The sequence below is a fragment of the Oncorhynchus masou genome, chromosome 29 (assembly GCF_036934945.1).
Source record: "Oncorhynchus masou masou isolate Uvic2021 chromosome 29, UVic_Omas_1.1, whole genome shotgun sequence".
NCBI lineage: Eukaryota > Metazoa > Chordata > Actinopteri > Salmoniformes > Salmonidae > Oncorhynchus > Oncorhynchus masou.
This window is the reverse complement of record NC_088240.1, coordinates 61,242,747-61,268,015: the sequence shown is the minus strand read 5'-3', so window position 1 is coordinate 61,268,015 and position 25,269 is coordinate 61,242,747. Positions and strand designations below refer to the sequence as shown.

The 25,269-nt window shown below is 40.6% G+C and overlaps 2 protein-coding genes across 2 annotated transcripts in view; both read right to left on the bottom strand.

Annotated features, from left to right (window-relative positions):
• Window positions 1–11,983, bottom strand: part of LOC135520180 (alkylglycerol monooxygenase-like) — a 37,920-nt gene extending 25,937 nt beyond the window's left edge. Inside the window, exons 1-3 of the mRNA XM_064945542.1 lie at window positions 11,717–11,983; window positions 8,640–8,770; window positions 8,167–8,318 (exon numbers count right to left, since the gene is read on the bottom strand). Of these exons, the coding sequence (XP_064801614.1) occupies window positions 8,167–8,318; window positions 8,640–8,770; window positions 11,717–11,836 (403 nt within the window). The 5' untranslated portion in view covers window positions 11,837–11,983. The remainder of the gene's footprint in view (window positions 1–8,166; window positions 8,319–8,639; window positions 8,771–11,716) is intronic.
• A 1,497-nt stretch (window positions 11,984–13,480) lies between these two features.
• On the bottom strand, window positions 13,481–24,568 carry LOC135521252 (homeobox protein MOX-2-like). The gene is made up of 4 exons (XM_064947176.1): window positions 24,350–24,568; window positions 23,629–24,200; window positions 18,361–18,533; window positions 13,481–14,528 (listed from the first exon to the last, which is right to left on the bottom strand). Exons 2-4 carry the CDS (start codon window positions 24,179–24,181, stop codon window positions 14,310–14,312), a joined length of 945 nt encoding a protein of 314 aa, XP_064803248.1. The 5' UTR covers window positions 24,182–24,200; window positions 24,350–24,568; the 3' UTR covers window positions 13,481–14,309.
• Window positions 24,569–25,269: the final 701 nt, after the last annotated feature.

The following is a 25,269-nucleotide window of genomic DNA, read 5'->3' as shown; positions in this document are numbered from 1 at the left end:
GTAACACTGTCTAACAATTAAATCTCTTAATCTCATACTGTTACAAAGTGACCTGCTTTCAATCTGTTAATGACCATGAGGAGCAATTGCAAAGTGCAAACAGTACTGTACAGGATTAAAGGTGCACTATGTAGAAATCGCACAAAAAGTTGCATTTTGACACACGCATGTCATCGCTTGCACTCCGCTTGCACACACTTTGAATTTATTGAATAAAAAAATGAAGAAATTGAATTCATGAATGGAATGAATTGCATAATTGAATTGAATAAAAAAGTATTAGCAACTCTCATTTTTAAAACAACTAACAACACTCATTGCCAGTCTTTAGAAAATATAGCAAAACAAGAATCTAGCAAACCATAGGAGGGCATTACGATATTATGACAACGAGGATATAAAAGCATTCGTCTACAGCTGTTGACCATCCAGCCATGTCCCCGTGCTGCAGTTTACATTCCTCTGCTGTGTTGTGATACTTGCTACATTAATATTACTATTACACTTCATTTTAACATCCAAAGCAACACGCTTGTTAAGTTTCACTGGATCTCCGAGCTGTTTCCGGACCACCCATTTCTCTGTGCTCTTTGGCAGTGGCACCCCTCAAACGCTTTGGTTTCATCTACAGGGGAGTAGAGGAACCTTTGCTAAGTCTGGACCACAAAGCCCCATATAAGCTATCTATAGTAACGTATACTTTTCATTAAAAGCAGTGAAAGTTACTCAATGCCCATTAAAATCCCATGTGGTAGCCCTGATGTGCAATTGTGCTATGATTACACGATAAATGATAACACAAACGACTAATTCAACTCTAATTAAAGTTGACAACAAAGCTGAGTTTTGAAAATGTAGGGAGGCACATTTTTTTGCCTGCTAAATATAGTCATGCGTACGATGAGCAGATTCTCACTGGGCTAGCTCTCCATCCATTCTATTACGAGTGTTCATTCTAAAGAGACATCTTGAAGGTACTGTATGGTTCTATCAGTGTTTAATCCTATCGAAACAGAGAGCCATAAAACCCAACGGGTCGAGAGACGCCACCTGAACAAACACATCATATAGAAATTGTGTGTGTGAAGGTGTCTACAGTAGGTGTCTGTGAAAGGAATGCCATGATTGGTCCTCGAACTTCCAAAAATGAAACGTCCAAGAAGCTGTGGACTAACCATCAAAATCAGCAAGCCTTGTCTATGAGGAACTCCCAAAGCCTAGGAGACAGGGAGAGCCCTCTCACCTCTTAGAGAAAGACTGCCTGCCAGTACTCGACACCTCTGTAACGTCAACAAGCTATCAACCAGTGTGGGAGGACAGATGGTTCAAACAGCGAGAGTACAATTTTGGTTGAAAAGTTCAATGACATTACTGGACTGGATTTCAAACATCATTTCCCGACTCTCCAGAACAGAATTCAATCTGTAGTCCCACTATAAACCTAACAGGAGGGTAAAGAGGAATGAGAAGGAGAGAAAAAGAGTAATTGACATGTGTAATAACTCGTCTTTTACGTGTGCTTTTACACTTCTTCCTGTCAGAGCCCGTGGAGGAACTAGATCAACTGTTACACACACACAGAAGAAGTTATAATCCAGCCATTGTTCGAATTTTGCTAGCCCCCTTTTTTTTGGTTTGGGGGGCCGGAGCGGGCTAAGATTAATGCTGGGTGTCACTAGTAGGAAGTATGAACTGCTAGGCTTCGTTGCAAGCCATGTCCTCATCCTGCGACTCAGCAGGACATCGCATAGTTTGGCAGGTCCTAGTCAGGAGGGAACTCCTTTAATGATGAGAACGAATGCCACAGAGAACCTTTCCCACCAACAGCAGAAACGCTGAGGACTGCACATCCTCAAGTAGGGCTTTGCACCTTTTTTGAATATCAGTGATAAGTAGATAATGATGCGCTAATATGCAAAACGGAACAGAGACAGTCAATAGAAATGATAATAACATGGTCAGGTCTGTATTTTTCAGGGAAGAATCTCTGTAGGTTTGGTTTGAATGGTAGTGGGTTAAGATCAGACATTTACACTCTACTCAAATGAACACGTGCCACTAACGTGTTGCAATGTGAATCATATGACTTCAGGTCCCACAGGTGTGTGGACTGAGGTGAGAGTAGAGTTGGGACGATAATCCACAAATGATTTTGCTGATGTCGTTCATAACGATAAGTAGCCTAGGCTAGAGAAATGTGAAATGAGATACGTTTGCTATTGGTGATTGTTAATGGTACAATTGAACCATCAAACTAGTAGTTTAAAGGACAATACGAAAAACAAATGCAGTGCACATTGATATATACGTATCATTCTATTTATTGTTCAGGCAATTTATCGCAATATGGATTTTAGTCCATATTGCCCAGCTCTAGGTGATAGCGAGTTGGACTTTGATCAAACAAGATCATATTTAATCTGTAACTACAGTTCCAGGGACTGTGCTTGTGTAAGATATGCCATATACACAGAGTACTGCAATCCAAGGTCCCATTTAAACATTGTGTAATTCCAGAAAGATGCAACAACAGGTGATTACTAAGTAATGTATTAATAATAGCATTGGACCAGTAAACGAAAGGTCGCTGGTTCAAATAACTGAGCCGACAAGGGGAAAAATCTGTCGATGTGCCCTTGTGCAAGGCACTGAACTCTAATTTTCTCCAGGAGCGCTGTACTACTATGGCTGACCCTGTAAAACAACACATTTCACTGCACCTATCCAGAAGGTGACAATAAAACATATATTTTTTCTTTTTTCCCCCTTTAGTTTATCAACCTACAGCAAGATAACAAGGTCACCTACAGCTATAGTGGGACATCTGTTATAGCCTATCAATAGAACACAGACTATTTTAAAGCAATAATAATCGACTGCTTGAATTGCCACCCTCCATGACCAGACCTTGGCATAATGTTTTGTCTTTGATCGGCAGTCCACCGAGTGGTTGGGTGCCCTGTCAATCATGTTCGTAATGGCCTGTAAAGGGCCTTCAGTGTTTGGATTGGAGGTCCTTACATGAAGTGCCAACTATAACACAATAACCCCTACCCTGGGACAGCCGACTGGCTCCCCCCTGTCACTGCAATACTTCATGCTGTCCTCAATCCCCAGTCTCACGCACACGCACGCACGCACGCACGCACGCACGCACACACACACACACACACACACACACACACACACACACACACACACACACACACACACACACACAGTCAGTCCCACTTAAAGAGAATTCTAAATTCTGAGGAATTCTTACTTAATTTTCTCCCAATCAACAGGGACTTGTGAGTGACTCTATGTCAAGCACATACGATTCGAACCTGTAATTCATGTCTTAGTGCCACTGCAACATAAGTCTATTCATCTAAATCCAAACTAATCTTGCTAAAGAAACGACATATTCATGAAAATGTTTATTGTATACGTACAGTACATTATTTACACCTGATCACCAACGTGTCCAAGCTCTGTTTTGATAGGTATCCCACTAAACCATGATTCACCTTTCCTGCCAACATCATTAGGGAAACTAGTCTGTCCTACAAAAACAAAAGTGACAGAGGACAGTCGCAAATGACCAAACATGAGGGCAGTAGACTCCTGGGCCACAGAGCGCTTAGCTCAGCTCAGTCACTTAGCTCATCAGGAAGACTGAATTTCCTTACTTAGCCCAGTCTAGCCCCTCTAAGCACACATACTGTACAGACAAATACCCCCCCCCCACACACACACACACGCACTCTCAGACAGTGACCTGAGCTTCGTGGCCTGCTAGCCATTGTTGATATTATCCCTGGGTCCCAGAGGTGCCAGCAGCCCGGGTCTCTTGTAGCACGGCCCACATCCTGACCGACCAGGTTTGGTTCTTTTGTACGCGCTCCAACCCTCCAACCTGCGCCGGGCCAGGAACTTCCAGTCACAAAGAATAGTTATGAAGCCCTGGCCACCAGGAGGTTAACCCCCGCCCCGCCGCACGGCCAGACACACACTCGCACAAACACGCATGCACACACACACACACCACAGGATGCTATAGAGAGTGAAACGCAGGCTCCCAGGTGCAACACACTGGAAAACATTATCTCAGGTGAAGGATGTCACCAGTACAGTGTAGACTATGAGTCGTGGCTTTTTTTTGATGAGAAAGAACTGATGTGGAGGAAGATTGTTTATATTTACAGTAATATTAACCCCATAAAATGGCGACTAATGTGACATGTAAATAGGAATTAAACTGCTTTTGAGTCCATTTCTTTTTACAGCATACTTGGAGTACTGTACCAAGTGTCCCTGTACAGTAACATGAGTATGTGTTAATACTACTGTAGCTACTAATGGATGAGAACAGAGCAAACAGATCTTCCGATGGGGACATATTTTGATATGAATGAGCTGGTGATGTACACAGACGAAAGCTGGTGTGGTGAAACTGCTCTATATCCATGATCTCACGTAGAACCAATGTGAGGGAGACCTGTGGTTCTGATCTGTGGTTTAGGAAAGCTGGCTGGATACAGATGTGTTCTGGGATGATACTAGCTATTAGTGTGATTTATACAGATGTAGGATTTTAATTTCCCCTATAATCCCACAGCAACAGGATTTGAATGTTTAGTCCATAATGTTGCTTGATGGGTGGTTAGGCTATTAGTTGGCCAAAATTAGGCTACATGAAAAGTGCAATACTGTTAAAATAACCATGTGTTAGTGTGGGGTTTCCAGTGAATTGATGTAAATCACACAAATCTCTGAAAATTGTCAGTAACAAAAGAGTGGTCAAATTAAGATCCTATATCTGTAGGTTAGAGGAGAATAAACAGAATCAACAGGACTGTCAACAAGTCAAGTCCTCCAAATAAAACGTCCCGTTTCAACTCTGTACCACCAAAAAGCATATTGCCTTCTGAACATAACTGCCTCTGGACTGTATCATTTCTCGGGTGGAAAGAAGACTGTGAAAGACAATCAATAATAAGCTAATGTCATCACGTTGGGAGAGGTCAAATGAAGAACAAAACACGGTACAGTACATGCTTCCCTATGCAGTTGACCTTAGAGGATATTTCTAGAAGTGAGTCAGCATACAAAGGATGCAAGCATCCTTAAATAATATATTTTCAATGGTCTGCCAGTCTGCTGATGAGGAGAGAGGCCTTGCTGTTAGAACAAAGTTAGAGTAACAACAGATTGCACTGGCAGGACTACTGGCAGAGATACATGCTAGCATAGACTTACTGAGAAAACAGAGGTGGTGACTGGAAAATGACACCGGGTAAGAAATGCAGAACTACCTAACAGAAAGGCAGAGCACAGTGAGGAAATAGTGGTGAGACTGGGACTGGGAGTACTCTGAATGGTTCTGAGGTTATATTTGTGGATTATTCAATGCCCGAGAACAGTTGAGAAAGTGGCTTGCTCTCTGCTCACGCCGGCAAAAACTACTGTATGCATTTTAGCAGCTAAAAACCTACTGTTTTCGCGACACCCCAACTGGTAGCTCCCCTGTGACAGTGCCTCTCATTGAACCTTAACCAAGATTTGACTAGCGGATTGAATAAAATATATTACATGTTAATTGTGCTTTATTTCGCCATTCACTTTACTCTGTATTAACTCTGTCATAAAGAATGCCTACAGACAGTTTTAAGAGGGCCTCTGACCTTACATGCCTGGAGACTATGGCCATTTTGTTATCTGGTCCCTATCCCCAAGAGCTAACTGGCTGCCCAGAGCCAGGGCAAGTAATGTCTTCTCAATAAAGACGGCATCAGCGAAGAGTGGTCGGCTTTTTACTTTCAAAGCTCTTTCCATTCAATTATAATGAGACTGTCCTTTCAAGTGACATGAGGGGAAACTATGAAATGGCCATAAAACTGTTCAAATCCACATTGGTATTTTACAGTTCTACTAATTAGGATTCACATTTCCCAATGGAGGATTTCACTCTGCCCTCTTCACAGCTTTCTATTGTAATTTCACTTTTAACACAGTATTGAGATTTATAGGTCATATGTTTTGACAGAATAGAATTGCAGATACATTTTCACATGCTCAATTGATGCAGACATTTACGATTTAAACTGTTTGATGTGTCATACCAGAACATTGTAAAATAGAGGAAAGTCGTGAAATTAAATTTAGATACACATTGTTAGCTTTCATACTTGTGGAATTACAAGAGCTAAAGTAACCGGATCTCTTAGTGACTATTACAAATAAACACAGATACATGTCTACTGCCTTATATACATTCACTTACACAGACAACAACCAATACGGAAATGAGAACTTTGCATTGGTCAAACTCTACCCTGGAGTAGGCCAGGTCAACAACTGGTTAACCAAGATGACCTCACCGGGTCAGAATGAAGAGTGAATGAAGACTGGGTCTGGCCTGTCCTGCGGTGGGAGAGGTAGCTTCCTCTGGTAGCGAAGGGGAAAAGCTCCTGTCCTTCTATCCTGACTGAGTGCAGTGCCAGGCACCAGAGAATGAACTGTGACCCCACTAAGTTCCATACAAGCAAGTCAAAGCTGGAGTGGAGGAAATGAAAGTAAGTGGAAAGTTTTGAGACATAAATACCATACCACACTTCAAAAATAAAATCTGACCACATAAACCAGAGCTATATAATATTGTATGAATAATTGTTTTAAACAATGGAGAGAATGAGAGAATGACATACACAAGCACTTCATTACAATATACTGTACAAATTCTAATTCAGGACTAGTGAAATGCTATTGAGATCAATCGCCATGGTGACTATACAAATAAGGTAAAATAGGCAGAATTGTGGCTGATATTTATGTAACCTATCGCTACAATCCACTTAGCCTGAGAAGAGTGTCATCTACCTTCATATGCCACAATAAAAACCTGCTTCGCTAAGGTTAACGATCTTCCATTGAGGATAATAAACCTCCGTGGGAGGTTTGTTTACATGTTTTATAGACAGGCAGACCACTCAATCAGACAGCTTGGCACTGGCAGGGGTCATTTTCTATCATACAATACAGTTGGTAAGTGTCTTACCCACCTTCAAAAACACAGTTTATATTTACCCATGACTCAAATGTCAACACAGGGACAATCTAGACTTTAAGCCAGACATATTTGAAATAGAGAAAGATCTGGAGCAGGCTTTGATGTGCCTCTGACATAAATAGAGCTCCAATTTAGCACACAAACACAATGTTGCTGCTGCCAAGCAAGTTGAGAAAAACATTTTTATTACTGCATTGTCATTCAACACTGGTTGAATCAACGTTGTTTCCATGTCATTTCACTGAAATGACATTAGACCATTGTGGAATAGACGTTGATTTGACATCTGTGTCCAGTGGGACATGTGAGATTTTGTTCTGGGTGCTAAGATGATCATTGTCCAGTACAAACTGCAGTTTAAGTGATAAGGGCTGAGATCCCAGGATGTTCCAGACAGCCCTACATGGGGAGAAGAATTAGAGGGCTTCTTTGGTGCAGCTCCAGAACCGTGCTGCTATTGAGCCATCACTACTTACAGCTTTCTCCCTATGAAGTGCCAGGTAAGACACCATGTCTCAAGAGATCACAGCCTCTCACATCTGGTCAGTTCAAAAACATCTGGACGTAACTCACAAATAATTGCTTCCTCTCAAAAAGAAAAAAAGATGTGCGCATTATAGAATCACGCTGCATCGATAGAGAAATCAGTAAAGACAAAACATTTTGTTACGAATAATTCAATCCTCATGGACATGTAGAATTGAAATACATGCAAGACTATTTGCTATTTCATTATGAGACAATATTTAATATTTGATCAAACCTTGCAATATTTAATACAATATTTACCTAAAAATACAAGTACAACTACTTCCCAATACTTTTAAATATGTGTGTTTCATTTAGCTTGACCAGCTGTTTCGGTAACACTGTAATTGAAGGGGGTGTACATAAGGCATTCATAACACCTTTATGAAACCAGTCATAACAAATCTAGGACTGTTATGACTGTGGTGAATGTCTTACGTATAACCCTCTTCGGGTAAAGTGTCGACCCTTGCTTCTCATTGGTTCCATTGTACCTGGCAAGCTAAATCAAGTGCACCTCAAGTATTTGACATACTGTATGGATTTGACCCAGGTCAGGAGCTAACCCAGACTGATGGCCATACCGTGAGCAAAGCGATGGACCCAGTAGTAGCTGAAGTCCACCACTAGGAAAGCCAGCCACCATGCCCAGGGAGAGTCCCAGGGTAGCTCCAGGAGACGCAAGTTGTCCCACACGTAGATGTAAGTCGTTATTTCAAAACCTCTTGCAAATAGCCTGGGGAAAAAAGGACAAATGTGTTTAGATTGGCACACAGATTCTCCACAATACATTTCAGGTGCAAAATTAGAGGGTCTTACAGTATACAAATAATAATGGTACATATACAGCCATACATTATCATAAGAGATGCACTGCTGTTATTACTTGTCTATAGAACTCAATGAGCCAGTTTCCTGGACACAAATTATGCCAAATCCTGGACTAAAAAGCTACTTCTATGGAGAGTCTCCATTGATCATTTTTTTAGTTTAGCACAAGGCTTAAGCTTCCCTATATGAATTCTCTAAACATAACAGAAAGTTAGAGTTCACTCACGTGGGCATTCTGGAAATGATACCAGCTGACACTGAGGTGACGACATCACTGACACAGGCCAATGGGGTTCCATCCTTCAGCAGGCTCACCACCAACTCGACAACCATCAAGCCCATAAAGAACGGGGTGGCCTGTAGTCACAAGCAAAGGAGAACAAATACGAAATCAACAGTCCAAGCACAATGAAAACTGCACCTCTTTTATGTCTTGTGTTTCCTTGAACGCTTACAGTAACCTCACATGTTTGACTTGGAAAATGAACAAGAGGACATGTGGTAAAAAGGGCTTTCATGTCTTGTGATGCATGATGTTTCCCTGATGGCTCTATGGTGAAGCTACACAGGGGTAGTCACATATCATCTCTCTCTGAGGATTTATTTCAGCTTCCAGTGGAGAAGAAAACACTCAAACAACCCATACAAATAATATTTGGAGGAGCCTTTCATTTCAATAGGTCCCGTTACATCACATGACAGTTCAGACTGAAAACATGTCTACCTGATGAGTCTGAATATTATCCATCCATATATAATAAGTCACGTAAACAAGTGGACCATGTCTTTAATATGTATATAGTATGTTCATGTAACAAAACAGAAAACGAACAACAACAAAAAGCTGTATAAACACACGTTAATATTTTGTCCTCCGATTAGGGCCCTTTTTGAATAACGCTATTCTATTCTATTCCATTATATAAGTATGCTACATACAGTATCTGCTGCATTAGGTATTACGTAGGCGTGGAGTACGCAAGAACAGAATGAGAGGTACAGACCATGTCACTCCTGTGATTGACCTGACCTGGTCACTTAAACCTTCTTCTGGTCACATGACTGCACCCAGGGAGTGTGTGTGGAATGTGGATCGCGAGGTGTAGACCTGGAGGTGGAATAGGATGCGTGTGTGTGTGTGTGTGTGTGTGTGTGTGTGTGTGTGTGTGTGTGTGTGTGTGTGTGTGTGTGTGTGTGTGTGTGTGTGTGTGTTGGGGCGAGCTGGAGGACCACGAGGGACCGACGATCACACGCTACACTCCAACATCTGGCAGAGGACTGACGGACCTCATCTAACAAATGGGCTCAGAGCGCAAGCACTCTCTCTCCAAACCCACTGACTGAGAGAGAGATTATCATTTTGGATTCTGGCTTGAACGCACCCTCTTTTTCTCATGTCTACAGTATTGTTTTACCTCGTCAGGGCTGTGTTCTTGACAGCTTTCCACTTTAGTTGGGAAGGAATTCAGGTTCTCATGCCATGTGAAAAAGCGGATGCCGAGGGAATGGGTTGTTTTGGACTTTAAAAAAAATCCTTCTTAACGTATGTGTTTGACCTTCACAATCACCGTGTTTACTCTGTGTGGCATTTTCCTCCAAACAACAGGACAAATGAAAACAAGTCCTATGAAGGCTGTAACATACTTTGGGCTTGTGAAAATTGTCAAGGGAGTTGTATATAAATCTCTGTTTTTGGTCTTCGATCTTACAAGGCAAATGACATTTGTGAAACAGATGTTGGTATTATCCCAAATGAGGCCATTTTTGTCCGGTTGTAGATGAGTGAAGTTAGCCACGAGTTTGTGAGGAGGAAGACACAAACCCTGTACACTCTGTTATGTCCACTTTGTCCTAAAGTAACAGGTATAATGTATCTTGTTGCATAACCAATTCAACTATGTCTGGAATTCAATCGGACAAGCAATGTTGATGCAGTGTTTTTATTTATGCTATGATGATAATCACGCTATACTGGGGTTCAACAGACCAGCGGCTTTTGTAGAGGGACAAGTAATGATGCTTTGTGGTGACATTTGTCAATGTGATCAGAGGGTCCTGAGTTTGAGCCCAGATTGGGACAAGGAACGGGATGGAAGCAAGACGGTTACAGGTGAGCTAGTTTGCTACAGCGGGAAAATAATCCTGCAGAAACAGGAAATGTGGATTATAATTCATGCCCATTTTTGTAGGGTTTGATACATTTTTCGTAAGGGAAAATGAAGAATGACATTTCAAAGTGGAAATTTACAAACTTCAGAAGCCTTTTTAAGTCTCATATACACTGCCAGTTTTGTATTTCCTGCATTACATGAACGTTCTTCTGCAGCATGGTGATCAAATTAAGATCCTACACCTGTACATACAGTCAACCAAAACACAGACTAGTGCACGGAGTGATGACTACCCCACAAACAACAACCAGCACCGAAACAAGAGCGGCACACCCATGCAAACATCACATTAAACTGTAACAATAATGTAGTAAATTAGGTTGCTTCATTACAGTTTGTTTGTAGCAGGATTAAGACACTGAGGAGTCCTGCTGTTTGGGTAATTGTTTTTTTCTCTATTCATATGGCTTTATAGAAGCCTGTTAAAATGTGAGCTTTATCCCCCAAATAACAACCCTGCTGATTTTAGGATTTCATTAAACCTTTATCATCCAGATGTCCCATTAAAAAGTATTGGTGTGTTCTGTTATTTTGCACTGGGTGCTCTTGAGTCAAAAGTGGTCCTAAAATTCAACAATATTTAACAGACATTCCCCCTTGGACTGAAAAGGGCACACCTCCTCACACTCATGAGCAAATACATATTGTTTGTCTAAAACTAAGGATTTGTTAGAGAATTTGAAAAGAAATGTACTAATATCATATCATGTGAAAATATGAACCATACAGCCAAAACTCAAGTCCATATATGACATAAACAATAACAGCAAATAAACTTCTAAAGTGTTTGTATCGTTTATACAATGTTATGCAATAGCTCTGTGAAATGAAGAGATTACAGGCTCAACTAGGCTACTGCAGAAACCAGTGTAGCGACTTTGTCACCCTATAACACCACTTCCCTGATAGTTCCTACAGGGTTTGTGAGTTGTTTGTGACCATCTCTGTGAAGATGTATGAATATACCGTAGCATATATGATATCATTCAAACTAAGTGTGCAGACTTTATTTCGCTATGTTTAGACATGTCAACGTGTGTCACTCCTAGCATGAGCGGCACAATATCGATTATCAAAAAAACAAACATAAAACACATCAAAGCGCTCCAGCGTTTTCAACGAACTCACTCACCTGTTGAACATATGGCGGGACATCCTCCACATTTTCAAATGATGATTCGTTCGGTGTGACAATGTAAAACATGGACCGAATTCCCTTGGTCAATGAGACGACATCCATGAATTGCGCCATTGTATGCACTTTCAATCCCTCTTCAATCCCACCTTCAATCCCAAAGTGATGCTAAACCGATTCCTCTGGGGAATTTTAACTACCGGGTGATACTCGCACAGTCATCAAACGTCATTTGAACTGCGAGATAACTATGTCGTTTTATTTCACTCTCCAGAGGCGGGATACAATAAGTGGATCATAGGTCAGGTGCGGGGTTGGTTGTTTTGTCTCAGGACTGACAATGCCTTCAGCTGCCATTACATCTTACCATCGTATCAATTCCATAAATGAAAAGATAACAACAAATAAGTCTGGTGGTATTTCATATATATTATGAACGAACCAGCTATGACATTGTCAGACCATTCTGTCTGTCTCTTACGTTCCGTTGATTTGCAGGTCATGGATAATTGTTAGGTATCTAATAGCGAAGCCCTATTAGTTCACATAAAATGTCATTAGCCTATTAATTGATGTTAACATATGTAAACATTTTTCTTGATGGAGAGGAGAGGCATTTTCGAAAAGGAGAATGTTGCATCACATGACATGAAAAGAAGGCAGAGAGCATTAAATAATGAACTGCGCATAAAGAAGATAATGGAGAGATGGGTGACATTTGGTGTACCAACTGGGAGCAGTTATCAGTTTTAGAAATCCTAATTGGAAAAAAATTATTGCATGGGTGATTGCGCATTTAATTTAAACGTCCAATGCAGACGTTTTTTTAATCAAAATATCAAATAATTTCTGGGTAACAATTAAGTAGCTTTTTAGTTTAAAAAAGTAGCATTTTGCTAGAACTGTCTGGGAGTGGTCTGGTCTGCCTGAGAACTGTCTGGTATGAGTGGGGAGGGGAAAACTGAAAAATAGCTGTTATTGGGAAAGGTTTGGGATGCTCTTTGCTATTGGTCTATTAACCAACGTACTGCCTGGTGATGTCACCAGGCACACCTAAAATCCTGCCCATGTAAACCTGCTGATTAGAAAGTCTGTGTAGATTGTATTTTCAACCAGCTACTATCAGGAAATAACACTGATCAAATTTCTTCACACTTTTACAGCGTTAGTTTCATCAGCTGTTGTACAATATGATACAAAACAAAGTAAAACATAATTTTGACTGCACTGTGCCTTTAATAGGTACAGTATGATTATAATTTATACACACTGTTTCATCATGTTTACCACACAGTTAGCTTTTGGTAAAACTGCACTTTATTGCTATCTTGCACTAAAAAGTTCACAGTCTCCAAAATATTGTTCTAGCTCCAAATTAGAATGCACACTCACATTGTGGTGAAAAGGAGATCATCTTGAAATTATTCTGTGATTTTGTAATAGAATATGATCCTTTCGCAGGTTCTCCTGTGGGGCTTTGGCAAACGTCCTAAGTCCCGACTCTGCCTTGAGGAAAAGGTGAATTAGGCATGCACCCCATCAACAGCTCTCTACACGTTGGCTAATGTTTAATTCATGTCATCTCAGTTCACAGCATAGTCCTACATTACACTGGATTCCTGTGGATGGGAGGCATCATAAAGTTATTCAACCCAACGTGAATTCAATCTGAGAAGCATTTCTGTAGAACCTCTGTTCGTGCAATATTCAGTCAGTTTTGTTTACAAATACCAGTCAGGCAGAAGAAAATGATCACTAAGAAACATCAGAAATGTTTATTACTGTGTGAGTGGTATAGTGTGTATTAGAAAGTATTGCTAGAGCGAAGGTAAGAAAATGACAGATAATTAAGTTCAGAGTATACTGTATATTAGCTGAGCAAATTTGATTCTCCTGCACACTTGATAATAATTTGATTACATCGCAATTTTTATGACAAACAGTAGAAACCAATTGAGGCAAGTGTTCAACAGTGCAAATCAAAAGCATGAACATGCCCCTTTTTCAATGTAAGATACACAACATGGAATGTTCATAACAATTCGACCAATTCTGATTCTATCCTAATATTCAAAGAAAATGTTCTGCTTCCAAGAGCAATGTTGAGTGCAGGCACGTTCGTAACCTATGCTTAATGTGCATTGGGGTGGCAGGGTAGACTAGTGGTTAGAGCGTTGGACTAGTAACCGAAAGGTTGAAAGTTCAAATCCCCGAACTGACAAGGTACAAATCTGTCGTTCTGCCCCTGAACAGGCAGTTAACCCACTGTTCCTAGGCCGTCATTGAAAATAAGAATTTGTTCTTAACTGACTTGCCTAGTAAAATTAAATTGACCTTTTGCAATATCTCATATTCCTGTGTTGGGTTTGCAGTTCTTGAAACGTATTGGTGATCTTAGTTTGGTTTAACCAACGTCCTAACATGTATCTTCTTAGATCAAGTAACACACGTCATTTCTTTGTACATTTGTACACATTTATTTAACATCGTTAAACTTTGCTAATGATGACCAGATAACATGTCCTTTTAAGGACGTTCCTGAGATGTGAGGCTGAACCCACTTTGCGGAGGAGTGGCCTGCTGCTGTGCATCATAAGTGAGCATGCTCAGAACTCTGGTCGCTTTCGTGACTGTCCTCATTGGCCAGGGAGTCTGTGGAGTGATGAAGAGCCGCTATGCTGGAGAATTCGGACGGCAGCAATGTCCCCTTTTTCACGTTCACCAGTTCTTTTTCCCTCGCTACAGTCCCCTGTTGACCTCCTTTTACTCGTTTCCACTTCATCCTCCTGTTCTGGAACCACACCTTTACCTGTGGAACAACCACAAAAGACAAGCTGAGTTATTCTAAAAAGAACAGCAAAATGGCGGTGGGGTGGGAGTGGGGGGGGGGTACATTTTGCATAGCTGGAGACTGTTACGAATACTGAGTAGTGTCCTATTAAAAGACTATTAAAAGATCTGGATATTGATCAAATGGTAAGCCTGACACTTGATACAGGCGCTGCTGTAAAGGTTTGGCAGCTATTTCTATACTCCAGCAGGGATTATGTGCTAATGTACTGTCACATTCCTTGGCATCAAGACGCAGCTTCCTTTTTTTCCCTGACTCGACAACGCCTCCAGTGTTTACGTCTCCCAAAATTATGATTAGGCTGTTGCTTAAAAGGGTTTACGTAGAGGATCGGGTCCGAGTAGACGTGACAGTCAACACAAACTGGGTTCTGGATGAGTCTCTCTTTCTCTCCTTGCGTTTGGATTAATGTTGACCGATTAATCGCCAATTTCAAGATTTCATAACAATCGGAAATCTGTATTTTTGGGCGCCGATTTGCCAATTTTTTATTTTTATATATTTTATTTTATATCTTTATTTAACTAGGCAAGTCAGTTAAGAACACATTCTTGTTTTCCATGACGGCCTAGGAATGGTGGGTTAACTGCTTCGTTCAGGGCAGAACCACAGATTTTCACCTTGTCAGCTCGGGGGATCCAATCGTGCAACCTTACAGATAACTAGTCCAACGCAAAAACGACCTGGCTCTCTCTTGTTGCACCCCACAAGGAGACTGCCTGTTACGCGAATGCAGTAAGCCAAGGTAAGTTGCTAGCTAGCATTAAACTTATCTTATGAAAAACAATCAATCATAATCACTAGTTAACTACATATGGTTGATGATATTACTAGATATTAACTAGCGTGTCCTGCGTTGCATATAATCTGACTGAGCATACAAGCGTACAAGTATCTAAGTATCTGACTGAGAGGTGGTAGCCAGAAGCAGGCACGTAAACATGAATTCAAACAGCACTTTCGGGTGTTTTGCCAGCAGCTCTTTGTTGTGCATCAAGCATTGCGCTGTTTATGACTTCAAGCCTATCAACTCCCGAGATGAGGCTGGTGTAACCAAAGTGAAATGGCTAGCTAGTTAGCGCGCGCTAATAGCATTTCAAACGTCACTCGCTCTGAGCCTTCTAGTAGTTGTTCCCCTTGCTCTGCATGGGTAACGCTGCTTCGATGGTGGCTGTTGTCGTTGTGTTGCTGGTTCGAGCCCAGGGAGGAGCAAGGTGAGGGACGGAAGCTATACTGTTACACTGGCAATACTAAAGTACCTATAAGAACATCCAATAGACAAAGGTATATGAAATACAAATGGTATAGAGGGAAATAGTCCTATAATTCCCATAATAACTACAACCTAAAACTTCTTACCTGGGATTATTGAAAACTCATGTTAAAAGGAACCACCAGCTTTCATATGTTCTGAGCAAGGAACTGAAACATTAGCTTTCTTACATAGCACATATTGCACTTTTACTTTCTTCTCCAACACTTTGTTTTTGCATTATTTAAACCAAATTGAACATGTTTCATTATTTACTTGAGGCTAAATTGATTCTATTGATGTATTATATTAAGTTAAAATAAGTGTTCATTCAGTATTGTAATTGTCATTATTACAAATAAATAACGTTTTTTTTAAATCGTCCGATTAATCGGTTTTGGCTTTTTTGGTCCTCCAATAATCGGTATCGGTATCGGCGTTGAAAAATCATAATCTCTAGTTCGGATGGTTTATTTGGAGGGGTGTCATGTTGTGGGGCCTAGCTGGGTCACATGGGCAGGAAGTCACTTGATTTTACACACAATGTTTGTCTTAAACCTTCAGCGATACATGCCATGCTGACGATCCCATCAGTGGTGGTGATGGATATTTTTTCGGCCCATATGATTGCACGTCAGAAGGGTATGTGTGAGCTGTGGCACATCTGCACAAGCACGCCTTCAACGCCTTTGCCACCTGAATACAGCCTATAGCTCAATAGGGATGCATGCATTTTGTTGGTATTTTGTTGCTATGTTACCTAATATACAGTACCAGTATATTATATCAAATCAAGTATATCAAAAGTTTGGACACACCTACTCATTCAAGGGTTTTTCTTTATTTTTACTATTTTCAAATTTGTAGAATAATACTGATGAGATGGACTGCAGAGTGAAGGAAAATTAGCCAACACATTTCTCAGCATATGTGGGAACTCCTTCAAGACTGTTTGAAAATAATTCCAGGTGAAGCTGGTTGAGAGAATGCCAAGAGTGTGCAAAGCTGTCATCAAGGCAAAGGGTGGCTACTTTGACAAATATAAAATATGTTTAGATTTGTTTAACACTTTTTTGGTTACTACATGATTGCACATGTGTTATTTCATAGTTTTGATATTTTCACTATTATTTTACAATGTAGAAAATAGTAAACATAAAGAAAAACCCTTGAATGAGTAGGTGTTTCCAAACGTTTGACTGGTACTGTACATGTTTGTGATATATCAGCTATCAAGGTATTTTTAGTTCAGCGACCAAAATTGAGTTTCATAGTTATAAAATCCCTATCAGGTTGACGGGTAGAGTTCCAACCCCGGCCACCCAGATTTCCTACTGTCATTACTGTAAGTGGATCATCCTTAAAATACATCTGCAAGCTTGCACTTTTCACTCCTGTTATTGATAGTGCAGTAAGGCAAGGCTGTACAGTACTGTACAGTTCATGTCATTTCACCTAATGCTATCATCAGTGGGCTAATGACTCAATTACTTTTAATGTTATTATTATGACTGGTTTGTATGGGTGGTTTTGTTTTGTTACAAGATATGAGTTTCCATGTTACTGAAGGTAAGACACAGGTCTGTCCGAGTCATGTTATGCTTTAGGATTCATGTTGACTCTCTGGTATAGCAGGTCGGTTCATGTTCTCTAAGAGATGGTTATGAATTTGAAATTGACATAAGAAAAATATTGGATGTTCTAAGCGCAATATAAGTGCTCCAAAACTGTACATAATTACTAGGCTGTTATGGGGTAATTACATAAATACTTCATGGAATAACCCAATGGTATTCACTGTGGTAAGGGTGATGTAATGTAACACGTGGCCATTATTTAATGTTACATTAATGTTTTTTATCTTAGTTTATTTGTATATTGGGGCATTTGAAATTACTTTTAGAAGTGTTACATTGAAGCACTTTGTCGAAAATCAAAAACTTAAGGTTGAAGGTTTTGAGTCTCCGATGTTACGTAAGAAACATATACTGTCAGAAATCAGTCTGTTCTATCCATTTAATCCCCACTGTATATAACAAACTACCTACAGCCAGATGTATGCCACATGTGACACATCGCTTCTCTCTGACACCCCAAATAGGTGTCACAGAACACTGTACGATGTTTCCTTCCCCGCAATTTGTCTTCCATTATTTATTTCACGTGACTGTGTTTACAGCGGCCCTTCTGCCTGCGCTCTGAGACTAATTTGTCCTAGCTGGGGGAAACAGGAAGTGACTTGCTCGACAGCACCTCCTGCTTTTGTGCCTGTCTCCATTACTTGACTGTAGGCTGACTGAAAGAATAGACCCAAATATCTGGAATATGATAGTCCCTCTTCACAGTCACAACTGGAGCACAACAGCACGCAAACCAGAAGTTCTAAAGTTACGAAAACATTGTATCTCTGAAAACCTCTGTATTGTCTGACTGAGGCAGACTTTTCCCACCACCCGGCATTAATGCTTTATGGGGTCAATATGTTTGAACCCAAAAGAATAAGTGTGAGAATGAGGTTAGAGTGGTGACATTACATACTTGTCTCTCTGTGAGATCGAGGTTGACTGCTATCTCGTAGCGCCTCAGTCTCGTCAGATAGTTGTGATGGGCGAACTCGGCCTCCAGCTCACGGATTTGCTCTTTGGTGAACGCCGTCCGCTCCTTCCTGGGTTTGCTGCTCACATCTGACTTGTAATTCCCGTCTTGGGACTCTGAAATCAAACACGGCACTCATTTTTTCTTTCCAGTCAGGGAGATTTATACTCAAAGAAAATAATGATAAAAAGAGTACTATATGGCAGGTGCGAGCCAGAGACACAAATACAGGCAGAGGAGGGAAGGAGTCAGGTATGGGAAACAATGAGAGCTGCCAATCACCTTTTATCGTTGCGGCATTGTTTATGCACACTGTAAGTGGCTGGGAGGACCCAGAAGCGTCTACACATGTGCCTGTTTCTGGCAGCTGTGCTCTCACACACACACAGTGGGCTGGCTCCTACTCTTTACAATGTGGAGTTCATTTGTCTTACTGTTAATGGAATCGGCTGCTACCCTTGTAGTTTTAATATGGAACGAAACAGCTCTGCAGGATTTGTGAAACTGTATTTCCTCAGTTTATTTACCTCAATTTTATAAGCGTATTTTTCCAATCTCTCATTTAGATTTGGTTTTGTTTAATTTTGAACAATATTGTCAAACTTTTTAACTTACTGAGAATGGCTAGACTATGAGATGGACTACAGGGAGAGTAGCACGCACGTATGTCAGTCTGGTTTTGACCTATGATTATGATCTCATACACATAAGGACAAACTGTTACGATTCCCCAGATGAACATGAAGCAATGCAGGTCCCTTTTTTGCAAAGATATGCAAGTCTACCACCTGTTGATTAACTGGAGTGATGGGAGGAAATTGTTTTATTGAGACTTAAAGGATTTATTTGTACAACCAATGTGGATTAAAAATCTACTTGTCATTGCCATTTTGTTTCAACCTCAGGAGAAGATATTGTTCAATTTTTATTTTTCACTGTTTCTCAGAAGGAACATGTTTTGTTCAAACTTTCCTATTGTGACCAGACTTTGTGGTTAGGCCTTTTGGATATGCTTCAGTTGCACATTGCACTTCAAGGCAATAGCGATTGCATGCTAATTCATCTGCGGTTCTGTTCTGCAGTCGCGTTAATCCCAACAGGCGGTCCCAAATCCAAACTGTAAATAGGCTGGGAGTTTACAGGCCCGGACCAGACCAGGCACCCCACTTCGCCACATCACTGGAGACACTCAGAGAAGAGTGTCTCTTTCAAAATATTTTCTCACAGAAAAAAGCTTTCTTTCTCTTACTCTTCTTACTCTTCTTTTCGTGTCGTAGAAAATATAGAAGAATGGAAAATTATGCAACTTTTGTTTGCAAAAAGCCGTTCATCATTGATATTGTGGGGAAAAGGAAAGGACAATTCCATGCACATGGTGATATGTCATAGTGCGCAACTGGCATCCATGACAGGAATACACTGCAAATATATCATCTAGTTATTCCAACATAAAGTATAAGACCTTCCTTACAGTGTGGTAAAATAGCTGAAATTCTGTGCATCATTGTATGGTGAATAGAAAATGTCTCAACATGTCTGTAATTTCACCAGGGTTGACCAACTGTCGGTGTGCCAGAGAGCAGGCCTCATTCAAACATACCTCTTAGATGTATTTACTCTCTGGTAAACACAGCCATTGTGTAAGAATAAAGAATAACATGGCCAGCTGCTGGAGACCAGCGCAAAGCCGGTTTAAAAAGAGTCCCAAGGTTTTACGACACAGCCACTCTACACCACAGCAATTAGGTCCTTGCTGGAACTTTCATCTCTCCACACAAAAGGGAATAATGGGAGGAAAATACAGAGCCCAGACACTGGGTAGTTTTAGGGCTCCCAAATGGTCTGAAGCCAGATCAGGGAACCCTTTCAAAAATAATGTTGGTGTCCATGCCGACGTTTCTGACAGAGAGACTTCAAAATGAAATGGTTGTACTTTTCACTCCTTTCGGTGTGACATTTTCAGTTCATTGGCCAATCATTTTGTAGATTTTGTTGAGGATTCTTATCTAGGGAAAACACAATTTCACTGTGACATAGAATATTGTAATGCTAGATCTACCAAAAATAACCTCAGCGTCAATAACGAAAATGGCAAAGCCATGCCCGAGTTAGTCCCTGAGCATCACTTGCCACAGCAGCACTCAAAAATACACTCCACAATAACAAAACAGGATTCAAGCAATGACTATTACTTCATGTTTAAAATCTATTAGTACTTTCCAAATATGTTTTGGTTACACTTTACTTAAAGCCTACATGTATACTGCATTATAATTCACCTATAATACACAGTGGGAGACTTGACATGAGCATGTATGATGACCCTCTACCAATGTCGTATAGTTATATAATAATCCTGACAACAAAAAAACAGCCATTTTTTGAGTCAGTAAAAACGTTGAGTCATAGTGATATGGAACATTATAAGCCTTATTGTAAGACATTATGTCGATGTGCATAACATAATGTATAAAGCACTATACCTGCGGGCTAAAGTGTTCCCAAACGTTCAAATCTGCCAGGTTAACCCCTAGCTCCCTCAGAGCTCCAGTATACCCCAAGAGGCCAGCCCAGGTTACACCAAACGGCACGGCCATATTCCCTCCAGGTGGGACCCTTAAAATTAGCAGGTTTCACGGAAACCAGACACCCAAATACCAGCCGGACCACTCATCACGTGACAGTGTATACCCTGCAGTCCACCTTTAGGGAAAAAATTACACTAAATGATTTGTATTTCTTGACCAGGAGAATGTTTTGCATGGAAATCTGGTTTCAAGTGTTTTATTATTGTTTTCGTATCTAATGTAAAGTTTCACAGGCTGATTTTACTCAGGTTTCAATCCAGATGGTGAAACCCAATCAGGGCTATCTCATCGAATTGGCAACACGGTGCTATTTGGACAGCTGATTGGATAAGCTAACTACGCTCAATAATCAGCATGATTGGTGTTAGCGTGAAGAGAATGTAAGGCCCACGTAATGAGGCTGCAATAACCATTGGAACTAGGGAATTGAAATGGAGCTTGGGGGCCAAGTGTTAGTTTCCAAATGATTTGACCAAGGAGAACGGGAAATAGAGGATGGAGTTCTAAATGTGTGAATATATGAGAGGTTAGTATGGTCAAAACAAGAGCAGTATTATAAATAGTAGTGACTGCCTTCGAAGTTGCGCTCTCTTAGTTTAGTAACATTCTGTCGTTTCTCTGGCAATTTCAGCGTGGTGCTGCTACCTTGTACAACAATTTGCATAGTCAGGTGTGTTAATCATTTCTATGCATCTTTTTGATATTCCTCTACATCCAAATACCATGAGTCCTTATTTTGGTAACTACTATTTTTAAAAATAGGATTGTTATAAGCCTCTGAAAAATGATAAAGAAACCTATTTTATATGCCGTCTGTCTCCATGCTGTCCATTCATTTCAAACAGAAAGAATACATATTTAATTGCACACTTTAGTAGTTTAAGTCCCTGTGATTTTGTGAAAATATTTCATCGTCTGTTTGAATGAGTCATGTGTCAGAAGGGATCCATGACTAAAGTGGCAAATAGTATCCTGTGTGAGTCAAGCAAAACAGGGCACTAAAAACATAGGGAAATATCAATCAAGTATTCAAGTGGTGTGTACAGAACCACAGCCAGGTGACCCACACTGAGGGTGTTGAAACAGACAGAGGTTCCGTCCAGGCCCAGTGCTGCAGGAGGACATTCCAGTGACCCGGTATAACGGCAGACACACTTTCCATGGGAAACCGATCCGTCCCTACTAATACGTTGACAACAAAATCTTCCCTTCAAAAAAACACTTCAACACTTACAAAGTGCCTAATATTGATTAGAAAGGTTGAATAGTAAAAAGTTGATATATTAAAGAGATATTGGTATATTCAGAGTTATAAAGACACTGCTACGTAGGCTATGTAATAATGTAGAAATGTATGTTCCAGTTAACTTAATGTAATAAATTACCATATTTGTATTGTTTATATTTTGTCGATATTTCTACACTTGCTGGGTATAAAGTCCATGGTCCTTTTCACAAACATAGAAAATCTCAATGATTATGAAAGTCACGCCTGTACAGTATCTACTTGAGGTAAGTAACTCATTATTCCAAACCTTATCAATGCAATTAGACCATAATTTCACGTGTTGTTGTAAATGCTGGAAAAACTTCTTTTTTTTTTACGTTGTATATTAATAACTGCTCAATAGTGACTGACAAAGTGATCTTCATTTTAAATGTTTAGTAGCGAAGCACGAAAACATTAGCAGTAAAAATGTGTAAGGTTGGTTGTATAGTTCATACATTTTTTAGGACCATTGAACAAACTGGTAGGAAATAGAGAGTATGTTTTTCTGGACGTTTGAAAGTTATGTTTTTTAAATACATTTTTTTTATTTAAAGACTATTAACATTCCAACAAATCTATTAAACTGTATATCAAATTGTATACATAATGCCACTGTAACTCAAATTGTTCAATTGAATATATTTATAGATTCAACTTCCCAGTTTCTTTTAGTCAGTGCAATTTATAAAAATTACTGCATCAACAATAATCCTGGAACTAAGCGCACTCCACAGCAAGAAAAGCCTAAATCTTCTCGGGTGTTTATTGTCATTCGAAGCACTGGTGTAGTCTTTTACAATCCATGACATTAATATTTTACAGTGAGCCTCATTTTCTGCCCCCTAAAAATGTGTCGAAATGAAACCGATGGGATTTAGCCCAAAACATGCCAGAAGTCTAATGCCCAACACAGAGTTATCGTCTGGCCTTTGCTCTCCCCTTTAGTCAACATACTGTAATTGCCCCTGTTCATGTCAGCCAACATCTACAAACCTCTCTTCAGACAAAATAATACCACATTTTCTGTCAGTGAAACATAAACTTCCCTCAATCCATCTCCACGGAAAGCCTTAGAAGTCTGAGTGATTATGGCGTTCTTGAAACCACACCATTAAGGTACAGTTAAGTTATACCCGTCTTGAATAAATGCTCTGCAAGTGTATTATATCCTGTTTAGTATTTCAAATGTATGACAACTTATGAATAAGATAAAGATATGTAGCTTTAGTTTCCCATTTAAGTTGTGCAACATTATACTCAACCCATTTTTACATGCGGCTCACAAAATAAGGAAGAAAAAAGACAAATAAAAATAAATGTTGACCCAAAAGTTGATCTTTCCTCTGCTCTTACCTGAGCTGTCACTTTTCCTCTTGCTATTTCTCTTCTCTGCCTCAGCAGGTGATAGTGTCTGTCTTCCAAAGTCTGCAGGCACACAATTGGCCCCTGTGGGGGTGCTGCTGCCCAGGTTGGGGGTGCTGGCACAGAGACTGTTCCTGCCAGGGGTGCCTAGGTCTGGGGGTGCGAGGGCACTGTCCTGGGCCGAGTGAGAGTGGGGGTGGGGGTGGGGGTGGCAGAGGTTGTGGCGGGAGCTCGCATTGCCAGGAGAGGGCATCTGTGGAATGTGCCAGCCAGCCTGGTGCTGAGGCGGGTGATGCTGCTGTTGCTGTGCCGGGTGATGCCCACGGTGATGGTGGTGATGCCCGCCGAACAGGCCCTCGTCACCGGGATAGCCGGAGATGATGCAGGCCGAAGGAGAGGAGGTGGCGGTGGAAGAGGCCAGGTCAGGGTAGGAGACGTGGTCCGTGCGTCCGTGGAGAGTCAGTGGAGACTGGGTGAAGGCAGGGTGCAGGGCCTGCACAGTGGCATGGGGGCTGCGGAGGCAGCCAAAGAGTGTGTGATCCATCGCATGCAAACACACAGCTCTCCAGAAAGAAAAGGAAGGGGACAAAAAATGAAAGGTAACAAAAAAGTAAGCCAAATAAGTTAAATATGTATATATATTTTTTTAAAAAGGGTCAAACAAAACACAGAATATCCAAAATCCACAACTTGTGCTCTTTCCTTAGCTCACCCCAAATTCGTCTCCTTGATAAGAGTTCGATAAAAAAAAGTTGTGTGTATGTCCGTGTGTGTGTTGAAAGGAGGCTCCAGTAATAATCCTGGGCATGCGGACAGTGGCCAGGCTGCGCAGGATAAACAGTGAACCCTAGATAAGCTGCCGGAGAGATTCTCAGATGACAGGAGAGAGAGGAGACTGGAGACCTGTGGAGTGGAGGGGAAGATGGTTCCAAAGAACTGCAGTAAGAGGGGAGCCGGCAGAGGGAACGTTATAAATAGGCTGTAACGTGAGAGGGAGGCTGGGTCACAGACTGCGTACTACTGACCACATGCATATGATCGCCCTCCAAAAAGCACGGCACAATAAATCAGCTCTATTAAAATGGCTGGTGGCTCAGGAAAGAAGGACATTTATTTTTTCGACTTTCACTGTCTGTCTCCTGGTGGCACCTTTTCTTCTTAGAAAAATAATCCATAATGTTTAAGATGATGATGGTGTTGTGTGATAGGGTTGTACCATTTCATACTCACCATAAGAGATGGGATCTAAAGATGTAAACAGACATGAGATAGGGGGTGGGTGTCCAGGGATAGTTCAATATGTATTGTCTTACCTTTGTTGATATCGTTGTGAGGTTAGTTATGTTAAAGCACGTGTTGCTTTGTTTCCTTTGCAAAGCCATCTCATACTAGTATACCTCTGTATGCGTAGTTGGTATACTTCAAAAAAACGTTTTACCACATAATATATATATATAAATATATATATATACACACCTACTCATCCAACGTTTTTTCTTTATTTTTACTATTTTCTTCTTTGTAGAATAATAGTGAAGACATCAAAACTATGAAATAACACATATGGAATCATGTAGTTACCAAAAAAGTGTTAAACAAATCCAAATATATTTTATATTTGAGAGAAGAAAA

Bases quoted from the DNA above. Each gene is read 5' to 3' on its own strand.
- LOC135521252 (XM_064947176.1), bottom strand. From the start codon at position 24,181: ATGGATCACACACTCTTTGGCTGCCTCCGCAGCCCCCATGCCACTGTG. The intron at 18,534-23,628 runs GTAAGAGCAGAG...GTTTGATTTCAG, and splicing joins GAGGAAAAGTGACAGCTCAG to AGTCCCAAGACGGGAATTAC. The intron at 14,529-18,360 runs GTATGTAATGTC...GTTGTTCCACAG, and splicing joins TCGATCTCACAGAGAGACAA to GTAAAGGTGTGGTTCCAGAA.